Source organism: Saccopteryx bilineata, chromosome 5 (genome assembly GCF_036850765.1).
Source record: "Saccopteryx bilineata isolate mSacBil1 chromosome 5, mSacBil1_pri_phased_curated, whole genome shotgun sequence".
In the NCBI taxonomy this organism is placed as follows: domain Eukaryota; kingdom Metazoa; phylum Chordata; class Mammalia; order Chiroptera; family Emballonuridae; genus Saccopteryx; species Saccopteryx bilineata.
The window spans coordinates 8284836-8306358 of NC_089494.1; the positions used below are offsets into that span (position 1 = coordinate 8284836).

General features: G+C 44.8%; 1 protein-coding gene across 3 annotated transcripts in view; it reads right to left on the reverse strand.

Annotated features, from left to right (window-relative positions):
- Positions 1-21523, reverse strand: part of LOC136306829 (nuclear body protein SP140-like protein) — a 53726-nt gene that overhangs the window by 20079 nt on the left and 12124 nt on the right. The window contains exons 4-8 of one of the 3 annotated variants that reach the window (XM_066233460.1): positions 19725-19808; positions 18115-18177; positions 15689-15829; positions 13642-13707; positions 8871-8924 (exon numbers count right to left, since the gene is read on the reverse strand). In XM_066233460.1, coding sequence (XP_066089557.1) covers positions 8871-8924; positions 13642-13707; positions 15689-15829; positions 18115-18177; positions 19725-19808 — 408 coding nt within the window. Of the gene's footprint in view, positions 1-8870; positions 8925-13641; positions 13708-15688; positions 15836-18114; positions 18178-19724; positions 19809-21523 lie in introns of all 3 variants that reach the window. The other 2 variants (XM_066233459.1, XM_066233461.1) reach the window with 2 other exon arrangements.

The window sequence follows — 21523 nt, forward strand, 5'->3', positions numbered from 1 at the left end:
TCTCCTCTCTCTAAAATCAATAAGTGAAATATTTTTTTCAAAAGAAAAGCAATACAAACAAACACTGAAGTCTACTTGATGACAGGGCCACTGAAGTGTTTGGCGGGAAGGGCACTGACCTATGCAGCGTTCAGGCTTGAGAGTGGTGAGTTGGCGGACAGGAAAATGGAGAGATGGAGAGGAATGCGATAAAGCAAGAACAGTACATGGTAATTGCGACTCTGTATTTACTAAATTTGCCACGTTTTCTGCATCTTGAGATTTCATAATTTTTTTTTTTTTTCATTTTTCTGAAGCTGGAAACAGGGAGAGACAGTCAGACAGACTCCCGCATGCGCCCGACCGGGATCCACCCGGCACGCCCACCATGGGCGACGCTCTGCCCACCAGGGGGCGATGCTCTGCCCATCCTGGGCGTCGCCATGTTGCGACCAGAGCCACTCTAGCGCCTGAGGCAGAGGCCACAGAGCCATCCCCAGCGCCCGGGGCCATCTTTGCTCCAATGGAGCCTTGGCTGCGGGAGGGGACGAGAGAGACAGAGAGGAAAGCGCGGCGGAGGGGTGGAGAAGCTAATGGGCGCTTCTCCTGTGTGCCCTGGCCGGGAATCGAACCCGGGTCCTCCGCACGCTAGGCAGATGCTCTACCGCTGAGCCAACCGGCCAGGGCCGAGATTTAATAATTTAATGGTGGGTAATAGAGATTTGAGTGAGAAAGAAAACTTTATTAACCCAAAAATGACAGTTCTAATTAAAGAAGAATTTTTATTAGTGATACAAGAGATCTCAGAAGACAATGCAGTAATCAATTTAGTATACTGAGGCCCTGGCCGGTTGGCTCAGTGGTAGAGCGTCGGCCTGGCGTGCAGAAGTCCTGGGTTCGATTCCCAGCCAGGGCACACAGGAGAAGCGCACATCTGCTTCTCCACCCCCTCTCCTTCCTCTCTGTCTCTCTCTTCCCCTCCCGCAGCCAAGGCTCCATTGGAGCAAAGATGGCCTGGGCGCTGGGGATGGCTCCTTGGCCTTTGCCCCAGGCGCTGGAGTGGCTCTGGTCGCAACAGAGTGACGCCCTGGAGGGGCAGAGCGTCACCCCCTGGTGGGCAGAGCATCGCCCCTGGTGGGCGTGCCGGGTGGATCCCGGTCACACGCATGCGGGAGTCTGTCTGACTCTCTCTCCTCGTTTCCAGCTTCAGAAAAATACAAAAAAAAAAAAAAAAAATTAGTATACTGAGGACAAGTAAATGTTCACCTCAGATGTTTAAACCTTGTAAGAAAAAATGACACCAAAATAAAGTCAAGTTTGCACATGCAACACTCGGAAGGTTTGTCACTTAGACACCCTCACTAAAGAAACCAAGGCTGTATTCCAGGAGACCATACGTGAAGCGATGAAAGAAACAATGATGAGTGTATAAAATGACAAAAAATTTAATTAAGTAAGTAAATTTTGGAAATGCCTTTGGACTGTAAGGTAATAGTTTCAAAATTTATAATTAAAAGAAAATTAATAGCAAAATATTAAACAATAGTAGGTTCATTGTGGAGAATGGAGGTTTAATTTGAAGAAATTGGTGCTAAAATCTTGGTCATCTTTTGAGATTAGGGCGTGGTTCAAGAGAAGACAGGAAGTTTATCTCCAATTTCCAAACCAGCAGAGAGAAAAGGTGGGATACAGAATGACACCCAAACAACCAGAGAGGAGAGAGACACAAAACCCATAGGAAGGGGGGTTAACAATCCTACAGAACATATGCTGCTCACAAAGGTTAGGGGATATTTCAAAGTGAATTTGAAGTGATAACATATCTCCTAATTTTTGTGAGCAGTATATAAATCCACGTTTATCAGACATTATAATAAAAGTGACAAATAAAACTTAACTATTAAAAATTAGGAAAGATCGGCCCTGGCCGGTTGGCTCAGTGGTAGAGCGCCGGCCTGGCGTGTAGGAGTCCCAGGTTTGATTCCCAGCCAGGGCACATAGGAGAAGCGCCTATCTCCTTCTCCACCCCTCCCCCTCTCCTTCCTCTCTGTCTCTCTCTTCCCCTCCCGCAGCCAAGGCTCCATTGGAGCAGAGTTGGCCCTGGCGCTGAGGATGGCTCCATGGCCTCTACTTCAGGCGCTAGAATGGCTCTGGTTGCAACAGAGCAATGCCCTGGATGGGCAGAGCATCGCCCCCTGGTGGGCATGCCGGGTAGATCCCGGTTGGGCACATGTGGGAGTCTGTCTGACTGCCTCCCCATTTCCAACTTCAGAAAAATACCAAAAAAAAAAAAAAATTAAGAAAGATCACAAAAAGCTAAGTGTTGTTACAGAGACGTAAAACAAAGCTGCATAGGAGGGCTTAAAGCAAAGGAGTGAAAAACATAAACATAGAAGTTAATGTAACAGATCAGCACCCTGAAAAAGAGATTTGAAGGCAAAAGGCATGAATAAGGATGAGGGGGAACACTCTATACTATACAGGAAGAAACCCACTATGTTATAACAACCATAAATGGTGTCAAAGTTTTTCAAGTAAAAGACAACCTGGAGGAGTTGGCAAATACTCAATCATTTGAAAAATCTAATACATCTCAATATGAACCTGACGGAACACATACAACCTAATTTACCATCAACCCACTAGATTTGAGAGCCCTAAAATAGTTCAAATGTGCAAATTTCAAAGTGACATAGAATATTTACAAATATTGATCACATATTAGACTCCAAAAAGACTTTTAACAAATTTTTAAAGATTTGATGAGGTGTTTCTTACTATCATGTCTTAAATATTTATTTTCCATTCTTAATTTACTAACAGAGTATCTGCATTCTGGGAGATGACCTACTCCAGACAAGATATCATAGTTTATAACTTTCCTCATAGCGGCAGGACCACCAGTTTAAGGTTCGATGAGTAAGAGGAGAGCAGAGGTATGTGGGAGGGAGAACTGTTAGGAAAGCGTCACACAGAAAGGATAGACCTCGGAGAGAAGACACCTTTTGCTCTTTACCATTTCTCTTTGGATGGCCTAGCACATGGTCATATGGCCGGAGCTCAGTGGGCACCTTAGACAGACACATGATCTTAAAAATGGCTAACCTGTAAGAGAGAAGAAGCTTCAAAACACACAAATGCTAACTTAGCCAAAACCATTTTGAAAAGAAAAAAAAAGATTATAGGTCTTATTACCTGATTTCAGAACAATAAAGCTATAGTAATCAAGATAATGCACTTTGACATTAAGATAGACACATAGCTTGACTGGTGGTGGCGCAGTGGGTAGAGAACATCGACCTGGGATGCTGAGGTCCCAGGTTCGAAACCCCGAGGTCACTGGCTTGAGCACAGGTTCATCTGACTTAAGCACAGGCTCAGCAACTTGAGTATGGGACCACTGACACGATCCCAGAGTCACTGGCTTGAGTCCAAGGTCACTGGCTTGAGTACAGGGTCACTGGCTCAGCTGGAGCCCCCCTGGTCAGGGCACATATGAGAAACAATCAGTGAACAACCAAAGTGCTACAACTAGGAGTTCATGCTTTTCAACTCTCTCTCTCGTGCTAAATAAATAAATAAACACATAAACAAACAAACAAATAAATAAAAGATAGACAAGATAGACACATAGATAAATAGAACAGAAAAAGAATTCTAGAAATGCACCCAAACTCATATGGCCAATTGACTTTCAAAACAGATGTAAAAGCAATTAATTCAATGTAGCAAGGATAGACTTTCAACAAATGGTTCTGGGACCATTGGATATCCTTATGCTGAAAAAGAAGTTCTTATCTAACATCATGTGCAAATATTATTTTAAACTGGATCACAGATCTAAATGTAAGTGCTAAACCATAAGACTTCTTGATGAAAACACTGGATCTTGAGTTAGGCAAAAATTTCTTAAATAGAACCCTGAATCACAGATTATAAAAGAAAACTGTTATATAAGACTTCATTAAAGATTAAAAATTTTGTTCTGCAACAGATCCTGCCAAGAAAATGAAAAAGTAAGCCACAGATTGTTAGACAACCGACAAAGGATTTGAATCCAGAATATATAAATAACTCTTTCACTTAAAAGAATAGATAACCCAGTTAAATTAGGGAAGAAATTTAATAAACACTTCACCAAATGAGATCTGTGAATGATGGCAAATACATGAAATTATTCCCAGCATCATTAATTAATAGGAAAACATCTTTCTTTTCTTTTTCTTTTTTTTTTTTTGTATTTTTCTGAAGCTGGAAACGGGGAGGCAGTCAGACAGACTCCCGCATGCGCCCGACCGGGATCCACCCGGCACGCCCACCAAGGGGCGAGGCTCTGCCCACCAGGGGGCGATGCTCTGCCCCTCTGGGGCGTCACTCTGCCGCGACCAGAGCCACTCTAGCGCCTGGGGCAGAGGCCAAGGAGCCATCCCCAGCGCCCGGGCTATCCTTGCTCCAATGGAGCTTTGGCTGTGGGAGGGGAAGAGAGAGGCAGAGAGGAAGGAGAGGGGGAGGGGTGGAGAAGCAGATGGGCGCTTCTCCTGTGTGCCCTGGCCGGGAATCGAACCCGGGACCCCTGCACGCCAGGCCGATGCTCTACCACTGAGCCAACCGGCCAGGGCAGGAAAACACATCTTAAAACTACAAAAACAACCACTACACAAGTGTTACAATAGCTAAAATTAACAACTAAAAAACAATACCGAGCACTGGCACATAAATGGAGCAACTGGAACCTTCACACATTGTTAGTGGGAATGTAAAAGGCTACAACCACTTTGGAAAACCTGGCAGAGTCAGAAAGTGTTGAACGTGCATTTATGTTCATATTACTCAGGAGTACTACACCTAGGTGTTTATCCAAGAAAAATGAAAACATATGTTCACCCACATATTTGTGTGCACATGTTTCTAGTAGTTTTTTCAGAATAGTTGCAAATGGAAAATAGCTCAATGCCGATGAACAGGTGAATAGATAAGCAATCTCTCCTGTATATTCATCCAATGGAGTACTTCTCAGCAAGAGAAATGGAGTGACTACTGATACACACAGCAATATCAGTTTGTCTCAAAGGCATTATGGTAAGTGAAAAGGAACAGACATAAACTATATACTGTCAGAATTCATGTGTATAAAATTATAGGGAAAAAAAAAGTATAGTGAAAAAAACCGATCAGCTGTTTTTAAGAGACAGAGGGTATAAAGTGGGACACAGTGAACCTCTGGGGGCGACAGAAATGCTCCATGTCACGATCATGGTGCTATTTACACGACTATCCACATTTGTTAAAGTGATGAGTTCTATTGTATGTAAATGATATTATAGCAAATCTGACAGGGGAAAATTAAAAAATGCCTAATCGATCAATATATAAAGAAAAGTATAAAATTTAGTGGAAGAACAAAAAAGATGATTTGAATAAATGCATAGGTCATCCTCCTTGAAAAAAGTTTTAATTCTACCCAAATTAATCTTTAAGTTCATTGTACTGCACTTTTAAATTCCCAAAGGCATTGGGGAAGTTTTAGATTCTACCCCAGCAGAGGTACAGCATCGCCGAACCACTGAAATCGCTGTCTTTTCTGTTTCTCCTCAATGTAACTTCTCTTTTTGGCAACAGAAAATGTAGTAAGTGAGAAAAGCAAATTCGACTTTGGGCCTTTATAATTCAGCCCATCTGGTACTGAATGATAAACAGACCAGTTTTTCAGGGTAGAACGTTATTCACAGATCTCTGAATACAGGACAGGGAAAGGTACATGGAAGGGCCTTTCCGTTTATGAAGAAAAGTGTTGGGGTGATTTCTGATAATTATCATCTCACATCGTACACAAAGAGGTGAATGTTGTGGGAATTACAGATTTATTTATTTATTTATTTATTTATTGTATTTTTCTGAAGCTGGAAAAGGGGAGAGACAGTCAGACAGACTCCTGCATGCACCCGACCAGGATCCACCCGGCACGCCCACCAGGGGCGATGCTCTGCCCACCAGGGGGCGAAGCTCTGCCCCTCCCGGGCGTCACTCTGTCGCAACCAGAGCCACTCTAGCGCCTAGGGCAGAGGCCAAGGAGCCATCCCCAGCGCCCCGGCCATCTTTGCTCCAATGGAGCCTTGGCTGCAGGAGGGGAAGAGAGAGACAGATAGGAAGGGGGGGGGGTGGAGAAGCAAATGGGCGCTTCTCCTATGTGCCCTGGCCGGGAATCGAACCCGGGTCCCCCGCACACCAGGCCGATGCTCTACCGCTGAGCCAACCAGCCAGGGCCAGGAATTACAGATTTAGACATTAAAAAGTATCGACTACTTCAAATATTATAAAAACAAATATAAAATATTTTTTTAAATATTTTTTAAATATCTTTGTAACTTGACACAAAACCTAGAAACCATACAGGAAAAGTCTACCAGATTTAACTACATAAATTTTTCAAACTTCTTTAGGACAAAATATACTATTACAAACCCCAAAATAACAGCAAATGAGACAAAATATTAACAACAAACACAAGCAAAATTTAGCATGTGTAATATATCAGTATACCTATTCTTGTTCAACATGGTTAAAAACCCTGACCATCATAATAGCAACATTGATAAGGCACATACTAGCCATTTGTAGCAGATGAAAAACAAATGATCACTAACCAGTAAAAAATTCTCAACTACACTAAAATTACAGTAATGCAAATTAAAATAAGAACAAAATAAAACTTTCTATAGTTAAGTTGGCAAAATGTCTAATGTTTCTAATGTCTAGTGCATAATGTACTGATTTAAAGTAAAAAAGTAACAGTATGAATGGTTTTATTTAGATATATGATATAATTATAATTGTGTTAATACATAGAAAAAAACACAGAAATACATACATCAAAGTTTACAAAGATAAAATATTTTAAAATAAAAACATAAATATGTGAATATTTTGAAAACATATAAATTAATGTTTTAAATAATATAATCTACTCATCTAAAAGTAAAATATTCACTTCCTTTTTGGACTTATGAAAGGTGTCAGTTTTCTATTATAATAATTTACCATAAACTCTGTGGCTTAAAATAATACAAAGTTATGATCTTATAGTTCTAAGGTCAGAAATGTGACACAAGTTGCACTGAGCATAGTTCCTTTCAGGAAGCTTTAAGGGGGAATCCGATTTTTTTCATTTTCTAGCTTCTGCCTTTATTTTTTAGCACATTGTCCCTCCATCTTCATCTTCAAAGACAGTAACATCACATCTGATCGTTAGTGTATTGTCACATTTCCCTCTCTGCACAGCAGAAAAGGTTTTCTGACTTTTAAGGAGCCATGGATTTGACTGGGGCCATCAGGTCATCCAGGATAATCTCCCCATCTCAAGACCATTAACTAAATCACGTTTCAAACTCTCATACTCCATGTACAGGAACAGATTACAGGTTCTAGGGATTCGACACAGTGTCCCTATTTCTGTTGGTATAAGGTTCTCAGGAACCATGTAGGTCTCCCATGTATATCATAGGGATCTGCTCCTTTAGACAGAAGTCACCTCCTATCTTTGTTATATACTTACTTACCTATTCTTGGCTTCTGCTGAGAAGGCTAGCTGATCCATGAGTCACATACTCTCATTAAGGAATTTTTGTGGCTGTGTACTCTGATCTTTCGCTACTTCTGAGGCTCTAGCAAAAAGTTGTACAGCCACACTCTTGGTCACGTCTACAGAGTACACTTATCTGACAGTGACTCTCATAATTTTAGAATCTTTTGCAACTTGGGTGAGCTAAGAATAACCCAAATTATCCAGTCCTGATTCCTTTTTGTTGAGCAGTTCAGTTCTCCCCTCAATATATCTCTTTCTTCTCACACTTTACTGTAAGCAGCAAACAGAAACCATCTGCACCTTCCTCACTTAGAAAGCTCCTTACTGCATATCCAGAAAGTTCTGCTTTCCACTTATCTGCAGGATTGGGTTTTGCTACACGTTGTCAATATATAATAAGGTTCCTCTTCCTCCAGTTTCCAAAAACATGTTCCTTATTTCCTCTTGAGCCCTCACCAGTCACACCTTTACCCTCCATATTCCTACAATCTGTGCTGTTCAGGATGATTTATGTATTCTCTGAGACAATGTAGGTTTTCTCTTCCAGATTCTTTCCTCCTTCTGAGTCCTCACTAGGGCTGGAGCAACTACATTTCTATAAACTGTTTAAGACAATCTAGTCTTTTTTTTTTTTTATCATTCTACTTATAATTCTTCCAGCCTTTGCCCAGGGCTCAAAACCATTGCCAACTTTTAGAACGTGTTATAGCCATAACCCACTTTTAAGAACCAAAGTCGGCATCATTTCTATAATGTTGCCATAATCATTCACTACAAATAGTGGCTTAAAACAACACAAATCTATAATCTAATGGTTAATGTCAGTGGAATTCTGACACAGCCTCATGGGGCTAAAATCAAGGTTTCAGCAGACCTTCATTCCTTTCTGGAGGCTGCAGGGGACAGTCTGTTTGATTGGCTTTCCTGCCTCTTAAGGTCTCCCACACACCCTCGTTCCTTCTCACTTTTTCCAAGCCAGCAATGTCGCTTGTCTGATCATCCCTCCACAGTCACTTCCTCTCTCCACAGCCGAGAAAGCTTCTCTGCTCTTTACGGGCTACAGGAGTGTCCTGGGTCACCAGGTAATCCAGAATCATCGCCCCCATCCCAAGGTCCCCTGTTTAATTCTATCTGCGAAGTCCACCTGCCATGTGAGACACCAGATTCCAGGTTCCTGGGAACAGGACACTGACATCTTTGAAGACATTCATTCTATCCATCACAGAATTGTATATACATAATAATAACAACAAAGAAACACTGGCATTATAAAACTCATTTCTAACATTAAAAACAAGTATATTCTTACTTCTTTTCCTTGTGACTTTTCTTGAAGTAGCATTGTTTGCAGGATCCACAGTACCTGGGAAATAACAGGTGTTGGTGAGAACACAGAAGTTAATAAATAAAAGTAACAGATTTTAGGATAATTCATACCGCAGAAGGCTTAAGTGTATAAGGGTGTTTGATTTCTTGTTTCTGTTTTTCTTCTAAAGAAACTGAAAACCTACTAAATTGAGAAGTAGGACCTCAGAGTTGGCCCTGGGGTCTTCCTTTATTTCTCAGTAGCACTTTGAAAAATTCTCTTTTGTACTCAGAGTTAAGAAGAGGTATCATATCCTGTTTAGATCTCAAGATTTTTATGAGGAAGTTTGTGCAAAAATTTGTACAAAACCACTGTATATGCCTGTGACACACTGGAGGACTGACATCCATCAGAAATGTCTGTTGGGTTAAGAATAGTTGATTCGATGGTTTTCTCTTAACAGTTTAGTGGCAGAATCAGTTGTTTTTTGAGGCCTCAGTAAGATTGTGACAAAATGACACTATTATCTAGAAGCAAAAGTATACTGACTTTCTTGGGTTCCACAAAATAATGGGTGTGATAAAGATGGAAAGTACTGTATAAAATCAAGGCTTTATTAATTTTTATTATTACAGTCATTATTATTAGTTATTAATTCAATGATGTAGTAAGCTAGATACGTCCATTTTTGGAGTATGTTTCTACTACATTGTCCATCTATAATCAACAGGGCCCATGCTGCTAAACATGACTTTATAATGACCTCTTGCCTCCCTGCTGTTCCCAAAAGAGTCAGGCCTAGCAAATAGAATGGGATTCTGCCATGAACTGGACCCATTTTTTTTTCTTCAAAATGTGCTCAGAGTCAAGGGCAGCAGAATACGGGAGCTCTGATTTCAGAATCCTCAAGTCCTGCAGCCCCAATCCTGTGACTCTCACCTTTATAACTGACCCGCGTCCAGCTGGTGAGCCGCCTGATGTTCTTGAGCCCTGATCACTTATCACTGACACAGCAAGGGTCTGTGGTAGCTGCTGACTCACCTCCACCCCAAGACCCATGGGTCGCCTTAACCATCATGTCCGATGCTTGGCTACTTTCAGTCCTTGTCTCTTGGCCCTTTGGCACACCTCAGGAAGAACGGATGATGCAGAAACACTTCTCACTTTCTCTTCCTTCTAACGTGTCACTTACAGACAGCTATTATTGTATTCTGATCATTTTATAAAAATGTTTCCTGTAAAGATGTTTCATCTTCAGAAAGATTCACTTAAAAAGTTTCTTGTAAAAAATATCAAAAAAAATTTAAAAAGTCCAGATACCTAATGGACTGCTTAAACAACAGAACTGAAAGTCAAACTTGCTAAGAAGTGAAGCAGAGGACAACTAACCCGAGATTCGGAGCCTGCCGTATACCCGACAGCCTCATGTTTCCGCTTCTCCTTGCTTTAGTCCTTTCTTACCTCACAAATAGTATAGGATGCTAAGCACTCACTAGAATATTTATTGTTTCCTTTTTACCCTTAATTTCTGACTGGAAAGACAACACTGGGCACCATCTAACAACCTACTTCACAGGTCCAAACATAGAACTGGTTACGTACATATTTCAAGAGTGTTAAATGCCTGGTCATTCAGGCCAATAACGATTTGAAAGAATACTTCTTCCTTGGGTAGGAATTGTAATGACAAGCCAGCAATAGTCAACCAGAAAAATGTTTACATTTCTTTGCATGAGTTATATTAGACAAGAGAACTGCTCTTGACATTTTGTTAGCTGGGCAAGGTGGGGTGTGCTCTGTTGCTAACATCTCTTGTTGTACTTGGATAAAAGACCTCTGATAAAATAGAAATGAAACTAGATAAAATCTAGGAATAAGCCAAATAGTTAAATACAGTACCCGCTGACACCACATGGTTGTTTAATATCTTCAGCTGACTGCAGCTCGTTGTTATAAAGACGCCACTCTAATAATGGTTGCTCAATGTTTTTGAAATCATTACTAAGGCCTATGAGACTTCACCTGAGAAAGCTCAAGAAACTACAGAAGCTTGCCCTTGAAGAGACATGGCAGTACCGCCTTCCTCTGTTCTGGTACTCTGCTTGTTCAAACATGGCCTGAGGCTCCTAAGAAAAAGGATCCCTGTGTCCCCTCCTACGTGGGACATGTCATACTGGGAATGAGCCTCCCTGGCGATGAGGGGCCGGCAATGGCGTAACATTCCCACAATGAGACCCCTGACAACGGAGAACTGATAATGCTTTCAATAACTGACCAGTGCTGCTTTCTGATAATTATCAGTGATGTTTCAAAAAATATCTTTTTCTTTTAAGTGAGAGAAGGGGAGATAGACTCCTGCATGTGCCCCAACCGAGATCCACTTGGCAACCCCCATCCGGGGCTGACGCTTGAGTCACCCGCGCTATCCTCAGCTTCTGAGGCCAGCGCTCGCTCGTACCAATCGAGCCACTGGCTGTGAGAGGGGAGGAGAGAGAGAAGGGGGAGAGGGAGGTGAGAGATGCAGATGGTGGCATTTCATGTGTGTCCTGATTAGGGATTGAACCCGGGACATCCGCATGATGGGTTGATGCTCTATTCACTGAGCCAACTGGCCATGGCCACATGGAAAAATCTTGATCAAAAACGGGAAATTGTAAAATTATATATATAAATGGCGAGCCACTTAAAAATGGAGTCAGAGCTGCCATCTCAGACGAATTTCCTTACACATCTTATGCCTTAAACATTTGCACTGTTAAAACAGGGGACAATAAACTTGGGACTGGATCTAAAACAACATCGTGTTCCAAAGAACTGTTCTTAAGGATAACAAGAAAGCAGATATTATGACTCCTGGACTGATATCTACCAGACTAAAATTAAAAATTAGAATTAGCATCACAGTATTTTTTAATCCTCAGTAGAAATGCCTTCCTTCTTCTAATCTAATTGTTCCCCTTCCTTTTCTTAAAAATACCCCTGGACTTTGTCTCCCAAGCAGAACACTATTCAGGTTTCTGCCTGAATGAGTGCTTTCCTGAATAGCTATTCTTTTGACTTCAAATAACTGCTTGTTGCCTCCAACTTTGTAAGACCTATTTTTGTTAAGCAAACAACATCCTACAAGTTAATAGAATGAAGGCCTATGGAAAATGCTGAGAAAGAAATTCAGGAGGAAACACAAAGCTCTAAATTTCCATGCTGGATACTTGTCATCCAGGACTGCAGCCTTGTACAGGGTTTGTATTCTGTGCAAATCAGCACTGTGAGCAGCTGACTTCTGGTCAAGGGTATTGATCCCTGCAAGAAGGAATAAGGTGCTTTATGTGTCCCACTGAGCAACCAAGGGACCAATCCCAGAGGAAATGCGCTAAGTGAGAAAACTTGGAAAAATCTTGACCAGCCATGCAAACCATGGTTTGCAACTAGTCCACTCTGGTCTGTTCTTCTAAGTCACCTGCCTGGTGGACCAGTGACCTCTATTTCCTGACAACAATTCACTGCTCTGTTCGAACCTTACCCTCCTACACTTCTCTCTCTTCCTCCTCTTCCCCCTTCTGTTGTCATTAACACATTCTTCATCTGCTGGTTTTTTTTGTAGGGAGACCGTGGAAATCCTGTGCTGAAGGGAGGGGCCTCGTCTCCCCACCGAGGCTACCTTCAACTGTTCGCCAGGCTGAGAAATAACCTCGGTGTCTGAGCCCCGGACTTATTTCGGAACCACCTTTCAGAGCAGTGTGCCTGTGTCAAGATCAAGACACAGGTGAGAAAGGACACTTCTTGAAAACTGTACCTTCTACATGGATAGATCTAGTGAGGTATTAGAGCAAACATATTCTTTACAATATTTTAATTTTTGTAATTATGATGTGTCATTATTTATTTGTTCTTAGGTGTTTTCCTGGTGGATTTTCCTAAATAGGCTTGTCTCCCATATGCTCTGAGCAAGCAGGACGGGAGGACCCCTCTGCAGTCGGTGCACTGAGGAGCTGCCCATCCGATGACCACCCGGGCTGCACGCAGGATGGAGGACACAACATTTTGATACCCGTTTTGAGTTCCAGTTTACAAAGGAAATGACTCAGAATCCTGGACAGTAGTCTTGTCTTTCCCCTTATCCCCATGAGACTTTGTGGAAGACCTTGGAGTATTGATGTGATTGTGTTTTCTCATCTAGATGCAAAGGTAACAAGGTCCTTCCCACTTACCCCTCAGGGTTATTGTAAAGGAAAAGTAAGATAGTATTTGCAAAGGTCCTTTGAATAGTCACTATATATATGTGACTTGCTGAAGAACTCAGTCAAACACAACATTTCAGGTTTTAAAATCCTTCACCTACTATTTGTGTTAACACTAGATGGATAAGTTGTCTTTTGACACTATTCAAAGTCTGTAACCAGATGGCAACGTGACCTTCCAATAGATTCTTAGGTTCCTCTTCTCTTTAGAAATGTATAAATCTAACACTTTATAGTCTTATCAATTAGTTAATTTTAAAACAAACTCATTACTTTGCTAGCCTATCTACTATATAATCAATATATGAATGCATATATTAATAGGATCCATCAATCAATAGTCCTCATCTTCAAAAAATATAAATGTAATGATATCTTCTTGCTTTGCACATCCCAAAATGGTCAAGTAAAATGCAGAGAGGGGTTCCAGGACAAACGGGGTCCGGGGCACAGAATGACCTCAGGAGAGACGTCTCAGGACACAGTGGTTCTGAATTCAGGTCCCCTGAGCCCCAGCTTTCCATTCCCCTCCTTACCAGACTGCCTTTTCCCTGCTGAGGTGGAAGGTTGCTCATCTTCACCACAGGAGTCCTCAGTGATCACTGCGCAGAGGAGAAACCCCCCTTAGTGTCTGGGGGTGGGCAAAGAGCCCACGGACAGGAATACCCTCAAGAGAGCGCTAGGAAGACCTGGAGCTACGTTAGCTCAGGTGACCCCGGCCTGTGCCTGACGGTGTGACCCGCAGGTGCCCCAGGTGCCACACAGAAGGCATCGGAACCCGTGCCCAGACAGCAGCCCCGCCCATCCTGCAGCACGCATCTTACCCCGCGCTCACTGTTCCACCCCCCCACCTCCAGCCTCATCCACATCTTCTTTCCTCCTCATCCCACTTCCTCACTTTCCTGTTGGCTTGAACAATTTCCATTCTTTATGCCGGGCAGTGGTGTCTCATTTTATAACGCTCCTTGTCTTTTTTTTTTTTTTTTGTATTATTTTTATTTTATTTTATTTATTCATTTTTAGAGAGGAAAGAGAGAAGGAGAGAGAGAGACAGAGAGGGAGAGAGGAGAGAGAGACAGAGAGAAGGGGGGAGGAGCTGGAAGCATCAACTCCCATATGTGCCTTGACCAGGCAAGCCCAGGGTTTCGAACCGGCGACCTCAGCATTTCCAGGTCGACGCTTTATCCCCTGCGCCACCACAGGTCAGGCCTACGCTTCTTGTCTTCATTGTTTTGTTTTCTTTCTCTCTCTCCTCTAATGAGTATCTTGGCTCCTCCATTTTCTCCCTTCGCTTTAACTCCTGACCCCATCACATCACTTTCCTGTCTTGCACAGAAATAGTCTCTCTGACATCAATACTTAAACCAACCATTTCTGCTTTTGGTTATTTTTTGAATAACGGGGGACCATTTCCTGCTCAACTGACTGCATGAGGTGCTGGTCCCCTCCTCTTCTGACCTCTAACCAAGGCCACCAGGACTGCCTCCATGGGCCCTGGTGACATGTCCCAGACCCTTGCCCAGTACCGGGGTTTATATCACACATTCTTTCTGTCACCCTTGCCTATTGTCTCAGACGCCTGGTTACAGTTGGTCCCGGCTTGGGCTTCCCATTCAACTCCTGAATTTAAAAGTGAGTTTTCCTTCTTTACATCCACCAGACAGACAGAGCAGGAAATCACTGGGATTCCATTGTTGGGTAGCTCTGGTCCTGAACAAAATTGTGGTAAAGGAAGAATTTCGTTTGTCTTCCCTGAGGGAGTGCGCACCCTCCCTGCCCTCAGCAAGCCCCCACCCCCTGGGCCCCCCCTGCAGGGAGAGCTCCTCCCTCTCCTGCTGCTCAGCTCCGCCCTTCCTCTGCGCCTCTCCTGACTCTGGGGTCTTGTTTCTATTTCCGGTTTCACTCTCAGAGGAGAGACCTGTTTCATCTGAGAGGGTCCCAGGGCCATGGTGGTCACTGGGGACACCCCACCTTCTCACTGGTGTTAGGAGCCGCCCTTTGTGCCTTCTTTGTGGTGACCGTGTGCTCTGATCAGACGATGCTCTGTCCTCTCTCTCCACCTGGCCACTCCGGCCAGTCCTTCACTCATTGTCCTTTACTCATTCTGGACATGGCTCTCACTGTGTCTCCCCCATTTTCTCTATTTATTGGCATTCATTGCCCTCTGTACCTTCCTCTATTCATACTGTTTCTCTACATTTTCTATCGGTGCCCCCCCAGGGCGCAGCAGGGTCAGGGGAAGCAAAGTGGGTGCCCGGGACCCACGAGGTGCTGAGAGTGAGCTCCTCCTCCCAGGGGTCCCGAGTCTCCCTGCCTGGTGGAGACCCGGCCCTGCTGCCCCGCCTGATTTTCCAGAGTATCCACGCTCTGTTACGTTTCCTACTCTCTCCTGTTCCATTACCCTTCCTCCATACTTTATGTGATCTGTGTTAGTCTCTTCTATATCAACATTTCTCTATATTTTCCTCATCTCAAACACTGCAGTATCCCCAACAGTCTCCCCTGTACCTTTGCTCCGCATGCCAGCCCCTCCCCCCCGTCAGTTCCCTTCCACACTCACCATACCCAGGCACTGGGTCTTACCTGGTGACTCAAACAGTTGGTCACACTGTTCGTTTTCCTGTAGGCTTTCTCGTGCACCGTTGTCACTACTTGTACCTGTTTCCATTGCGTTTGTCTGTCCTGTTTCGCCAAGGTGCTCTGAGCGTCTATTTTCAGGTAAGGCTGTACCTAGACCATGTTTTCATTCATAAATCTTTTATTTGCCCCTTTAAAGCAGAGCGAATTTAATCCAAGGGATTAGTTTTATAGTTAATGAGAAAGCCAAGAATTCCAAATGGAAGCATGCACGCGGCAACCCAAAGAATAGTCAACAGGAAAATGGGAGAGACTAAGGGTGAGCTCTTGTGCCAAGGTCACCGGGTAGGTAGGAGCCAGACCATGGCCGGCCCGCTTGGTGGGAGGTAGAGTCATGGGGGACACGCAGCTATGGCCGGAACTGCTGCCCAGACGGCGATGGGGAAACACCGTTCTCCCTTGCTCCCACTCTCCATCCCTCACCAGTGTCTCCTGGTTAGGGACCCAGCAGGAAGCCAGCAACCAAGGGAGCAGGCAAGCAGGTCTGCAGGGTCTGTGGCCAGAGACAGAGGGCAGAGCGGGGTAGGAAATGATAAGAAATGACTCCCCAGGCAAACCACCTGGACCAGCACACCCCACTCCCCACGGTGAGCCTCTCTGCTCATTCCTGATCCCAGTCACGCGTCTCACCCTGGTTCTCACCACCTCCATAATGTGCGAATGAATAATGTTTTCCAGTATGCTTAAATCTTTTTCATCTAGTTCTTTTTTCTAAGCAGAGTAATTTTTGTAAAGATGATTTAAAAATTAATCCCCACCATTTTAACACAGAACCTGGGTCGCTCCTGGTGGAAGGAGCGACCCTCCCAGGCAACCAGGAAAATAAAGACTCGGGTGTCTAAATCCTTGGAGAAACTGAGGCTAGGGAGGCTGACTGCTCTGGGCCATCAGCACTAAAAAGCAGTGCCCCCCCCCCAGCACAGCACAGCACACATCACACTAATGCCACATTCTCAGTTCCTGGGAGCCTCCTTCTGGGAGGGATTGGGGGGGAGCATTAAGCACAGCCTTGGCCTCGTCTGTGCTTGTCACAGTCACTGTCCCTGCTGGGTCAGACTCTGGGACACATTCACTGGTGGTTCGCTGTGCATCATTTGGACTAAAATGTCGTCTCCTCCCCCCACAAGCTATACCTACACACAGACACACACGGACACACACACACAATCCCTTCTCTGTTCATTACTCCTCACAGTTCCTGCCCTCACCCCTTCCTGTTCCCGCCAGCCACACTACAGATGAACAGCTAAGTGTATGGATCAATGCATATTGGCTATTTTATACTCTTAAGTGCTAACTTTTTGACCAAATATAATTTGCTAAAAGTATAATGGTGCTTTCTTTTTTTTTTTTTTTTCATTTTTCTGAAGCTGGAAACAGGGAGAGACAGTCAGACTCCCGCATGTGCCCGACCGGGATCCACCCGGCACGCCCACCAGGGGCGACGCTCTGCCCACCAGGGGGCGATGCTCTGCCCATCCTGGGCGTCGCCATGTTGCGACCAGAGCCACTCTAGCACCTGAGGCAGAGGCCACAGAGCCATCCCCAGCGCCCGGGCCATCTTTGCTCCAATGGAGCCTTGGCTGCGGGAGGGGAAGAGAGAGACAGAGAGGAAAGCGCAGAGGAGGGGTGGAGAAGCAAATGGGTGCTTCTCCTGTGTGCCCTGGCCGGAATCGAACCCGGGTCCTCCGCACGCTAGGCCGACGCTCTACCGCTGAGCCAACCGGCCAGGGCTAATGGTGCTTTCAAAAATCACCCTGAAAGGTTTTTTTTCTTTTATAAAAATGTGTCACTAATTTAGAACATCCTTTCTTAAATGACACGTCCTAAGGGAAGCTGCATAATAATGCCTTCCATGGTGCTTTAGAGCAACTCCATGTACTCTGGATGCTGCCCTGGAGGTGATGGGGGAAGTTTGGCAAGGGTGGCGCATGCTGTCCGTGGTCCTGTGTGAGGGACCCAACAGGTGAGAGATGTTGGCCTGGGGAGGAGCACACTCACCCCCGCCCCCCACTCCCGCTGCACTGGGGCCACCGCTGGATGTGAGGTCAGAGTATCAAGGTCACAGCCAGATTCAGATACAGAGGAGAAAACTGTGAAGCCAGGCACATGGGCAAGGGTTCAGGCCCGGGCTGTCGGGAGCTAGCAGCGAGGGCCTTTCAGGATGGTGGAAGGAGCGACCCTCCCAGGCAACCAGGAAAATAAAGACCCGGCTGTCTAAATCCTTGGAGAAACTGAGGCTAGGGAGGCTGACTGCTCTGGGCCATCCATCAGCACTAAAAAGCAACGTCCCCCCCCCCCCCCCCCAGCACAGCACACGCCAGGACGGGACAAGGACAGCAAGGCTCACAGGACGGTTACTAGGAACAGACCGTTGTTAATCGAGGAATGTGGGGCAGGTAATGGCAGGATTCGATTTGCGTTTTCACCAGTTCCTGGGGGAAGAGATTAGAAGTTCACTTCAGAAAGTGAGGTACGGGCTGTGCCCTTCTCCCCTAGTCCTAGTTTAGTCTTTAGAAAGTAGGACTTGAAGATCCCCTGCCCCGAGGCACCAGTACAGAGCCCATCTGGACTTGGGGGACCCACCCCACTCCTACCCTCAGCTCTACCCTTCGCCTAAACCAGGCCGTGTCCCTGAGATTATCCATGTGCCATTCGGGAACTGGAGGTGGCATTTCTTGTCACCTATTGTCATACTGAACCTGTTTATGTCCTCAGAGTTGTCCCTGAGTGGTGGCTTTACTTTACTTCTTACAAAGTGATGTCGCCTTGTCCCCACCCACTTCACACCTCACCCCCCTCTGCACTCCTGTTTACTGTCTTGTGGGCCTTTCCATGAGGGTTGAGTGTGCAGGGTTAACATCACAGTGCCTGGTTCATCCCGCTCATTGGACCTCAGGCCAACCACACTCATGGTCTCTCTAGAGTTCAATCTCCTTTTCTGTGAATGGGCGGAGAGTGATACTGCCCCCCAAGGCAGCGGTGAGCACTAAGCCCACAACTTCCAGAGAAAATGTTCAGTAAGTGAGCTCCTAGTAATGTGCCTGTTTTATTGTGTCTTTTACCCCTTTCCCCTGTCTTTCATTGCCCCTCTGTCTTCCTCTCTCTTTCCTGGTAGTTGCTTCTCGTATGTGACTTCACCAGGCAAGCCCAGGGTGCCAATCCAGTGACCTCAGCGTTCCAGGTCAATGCTTTACCCAGTGAGCCACCACAGGTCAGGTCTGTCTCTCAAAGTGCCCACACCCCCTCCTCCACATCTCACCACTTCCTCTCCTCTCTCCCTGCGTGCCTGCCGATCTCCTTGAATACTCTTGCCTTGAACAGCGTCCCCCATATTTACATTAGTCTCTTATTCTGTCATCATCAAGGGTCTCCTCTGTGACGTTGACCCTGTCCCCACAGTACTTACTTAACCCTTCGCACCTCACACCGATCTCCTACAGGGGTTCTTCTAAATCACAGTTACTTCCAAGTCAGTGCTGCCTTTAACCCTTTGAGTAGTGAGTTGTTTTCATGCTTGCTGAACCCCAAAAGTGAGTTTCTTTTCAAAAAATGAAATTAGTTTCAGTTACAGTTTTATTAACTTAAAATCATGTTTGTTTGATAACCAATTTTTAGAAACAAGAAGAGCATACATTTGCCTTGTTGTTAATGTTGCCTTACACATGTACGATGGTACTCTGGATGGTCAGGAGGCACGAGGACGTACATGAATGTTCATACTACTCAAAGGGTTAAGTCTGCTTTCCTGATTCATTGGGTTCCTGTTTCTTTGACTTGGTTATTGGGATAATGGTCTCTTTTCATAGCTACTCCTCAGGAATTAGCCTTGGTCAGATGCTCATACCAACGTGCTCTCTGCCTTCTTCACGCCCCTCAAAGTTCTTTCCTGATCCCCAGGTCCACTCAGGACTCAGGTTTCACCTCCCTTTCTCCTTTCTATGTAGCAGATGAGAATTGGATATTATGTGTTTGCAATCACCTTGTTCAAGGTATAGTGGGATATTGGGCCACTCTTCCATTTCTTCATAATCACTTTCTAGGAAAAAATTTTTGTCTGGTATCACTGAAGAGAGGAGAAAAGAAGAAGACAATTAGAGATCTTCACTGAGAATAGTGACATCATCTTAAATTACAAGTTCAGGAATGAGCTTGTTACTCATGGGACAACATCAACTCGTTGGGAAAGCGTGTATCAAAATAAATGTGCTAAATGTCTTAGAATGTATTTGCTCTGAGCTGTTCAATCTGTAAATTTGAAGCAAAGGGATCTCCTTGGGAGCACACGTGTGTAAAAGAGAAAATACTCCAATATTTTAGAGATGTGGCTGCACCATAGAGGGTTTTAGCTTAATTGAGTCAGGGAGGATGAGTGCTACCCAAAGAGGCAATCAGAGGACATGGAGCAACTAGACAGATGTCCCAGGACCACGCAGATCCCAGGATGAGGAAGGACACTCTCTGAAGTCACAAGCAGGGACTGAATATAGTGGCACAGGGACCTGGGAGGCTGGCAGAGAGGGAGAACACAGCACCAGCCCAGAGCCTCTGCCTGTAGCTGACCCAGAACACACACGGAGGAGGGAAATCACCCAAACTCCTTGGGTAGGTCTCTGCAGGGAGTCCAGGGAGGAGACAGAGGGAAGCAGTGGGCTCAGATGCCTCAGGGCTGCTGGCAGGGGTACTTGCTGGGGCAAGGCACTTGTGCTTACATCCTTTACCAGCTCTTTACTGTGTAGTAAATAACCTCAGATTCCTTAGCTTTAGACCCACACCTTTCAAAACCCTTTTTCAATTTACTCCCCTTTGCACCATCTCACACAGTCTGCTTCTCACTCTGAGAGTAATGCCCTCTGCCCTTGTTCTGCGGACACACGGGACCTGGAACGCTCTATGCCCGCCCCTGTGGCCTGTGCATCCCCAGTTCATACAGCCATTTTTTTGTGACTTCTCCTGCATTACTTGGAGATCTTGAAACCAAAGTTCTGTTAGAATAAAAAAATTTTCTAGGCAGGTCAAACAAAAATTATCGGAGGACATTTTCTTTACCAAAAACCAATTAAAAAGTATAAAACCATGCCTTCTCAGGAAGTAAGTAGGGAATCGAATGAGTAATTCTGTGTAGTATCAAAAATTATCTCTGGCAGAGCAATAGGTTCTGTGGTCATTTGATTGTTGAACGCATCTATTGTAGAGAATGACTTAATAAAACCATTTCTTCTATAAGAGCACATTGGATCTTGAATTAAATTTCTTGCTCATTACTCCAATCACCTGATGAAGGTGGCCCCTTTTCTATGTAACTAGGCCAACACCGGGCTTACAGTTTAAAATGACCAGTGACAGTTGCTAGATAAAGCCTGGGAGGAACCAGATATAAACTATAAGCCATAATTGTGCCTCCTCCAATGTGGTGACTCTTATATGTTGGCTGTCCCTTGTGCTACCCTGAAAGTTATGACTACAAAGTTGTTACACTGGACATTGACTCCCCTGAGCGTGGCGCTGCTAGGCTAGGGTGGATTTTGGATCCGTAGCTAAGCCGCCATTCGAGGTAAGTGGTAGTCAACTTGTGGACTGCTCTGTGGACAACTGTAAGGAGTCCCACCGAAGAGCAGCAACTGATGCTGCCCTGTGGTCATATAGTGTTTCCTGTCACTTGTCCTAAGTAATCTGATGCCACTGTGGCTCTGGTAGTCCTGTGAGTCTGCCAGCCTCGTTAGGCAGACCTGCAGGTGGGTGTTGCACTGTAGCTATTGTATCCTAAGCACGAAGAGGCTC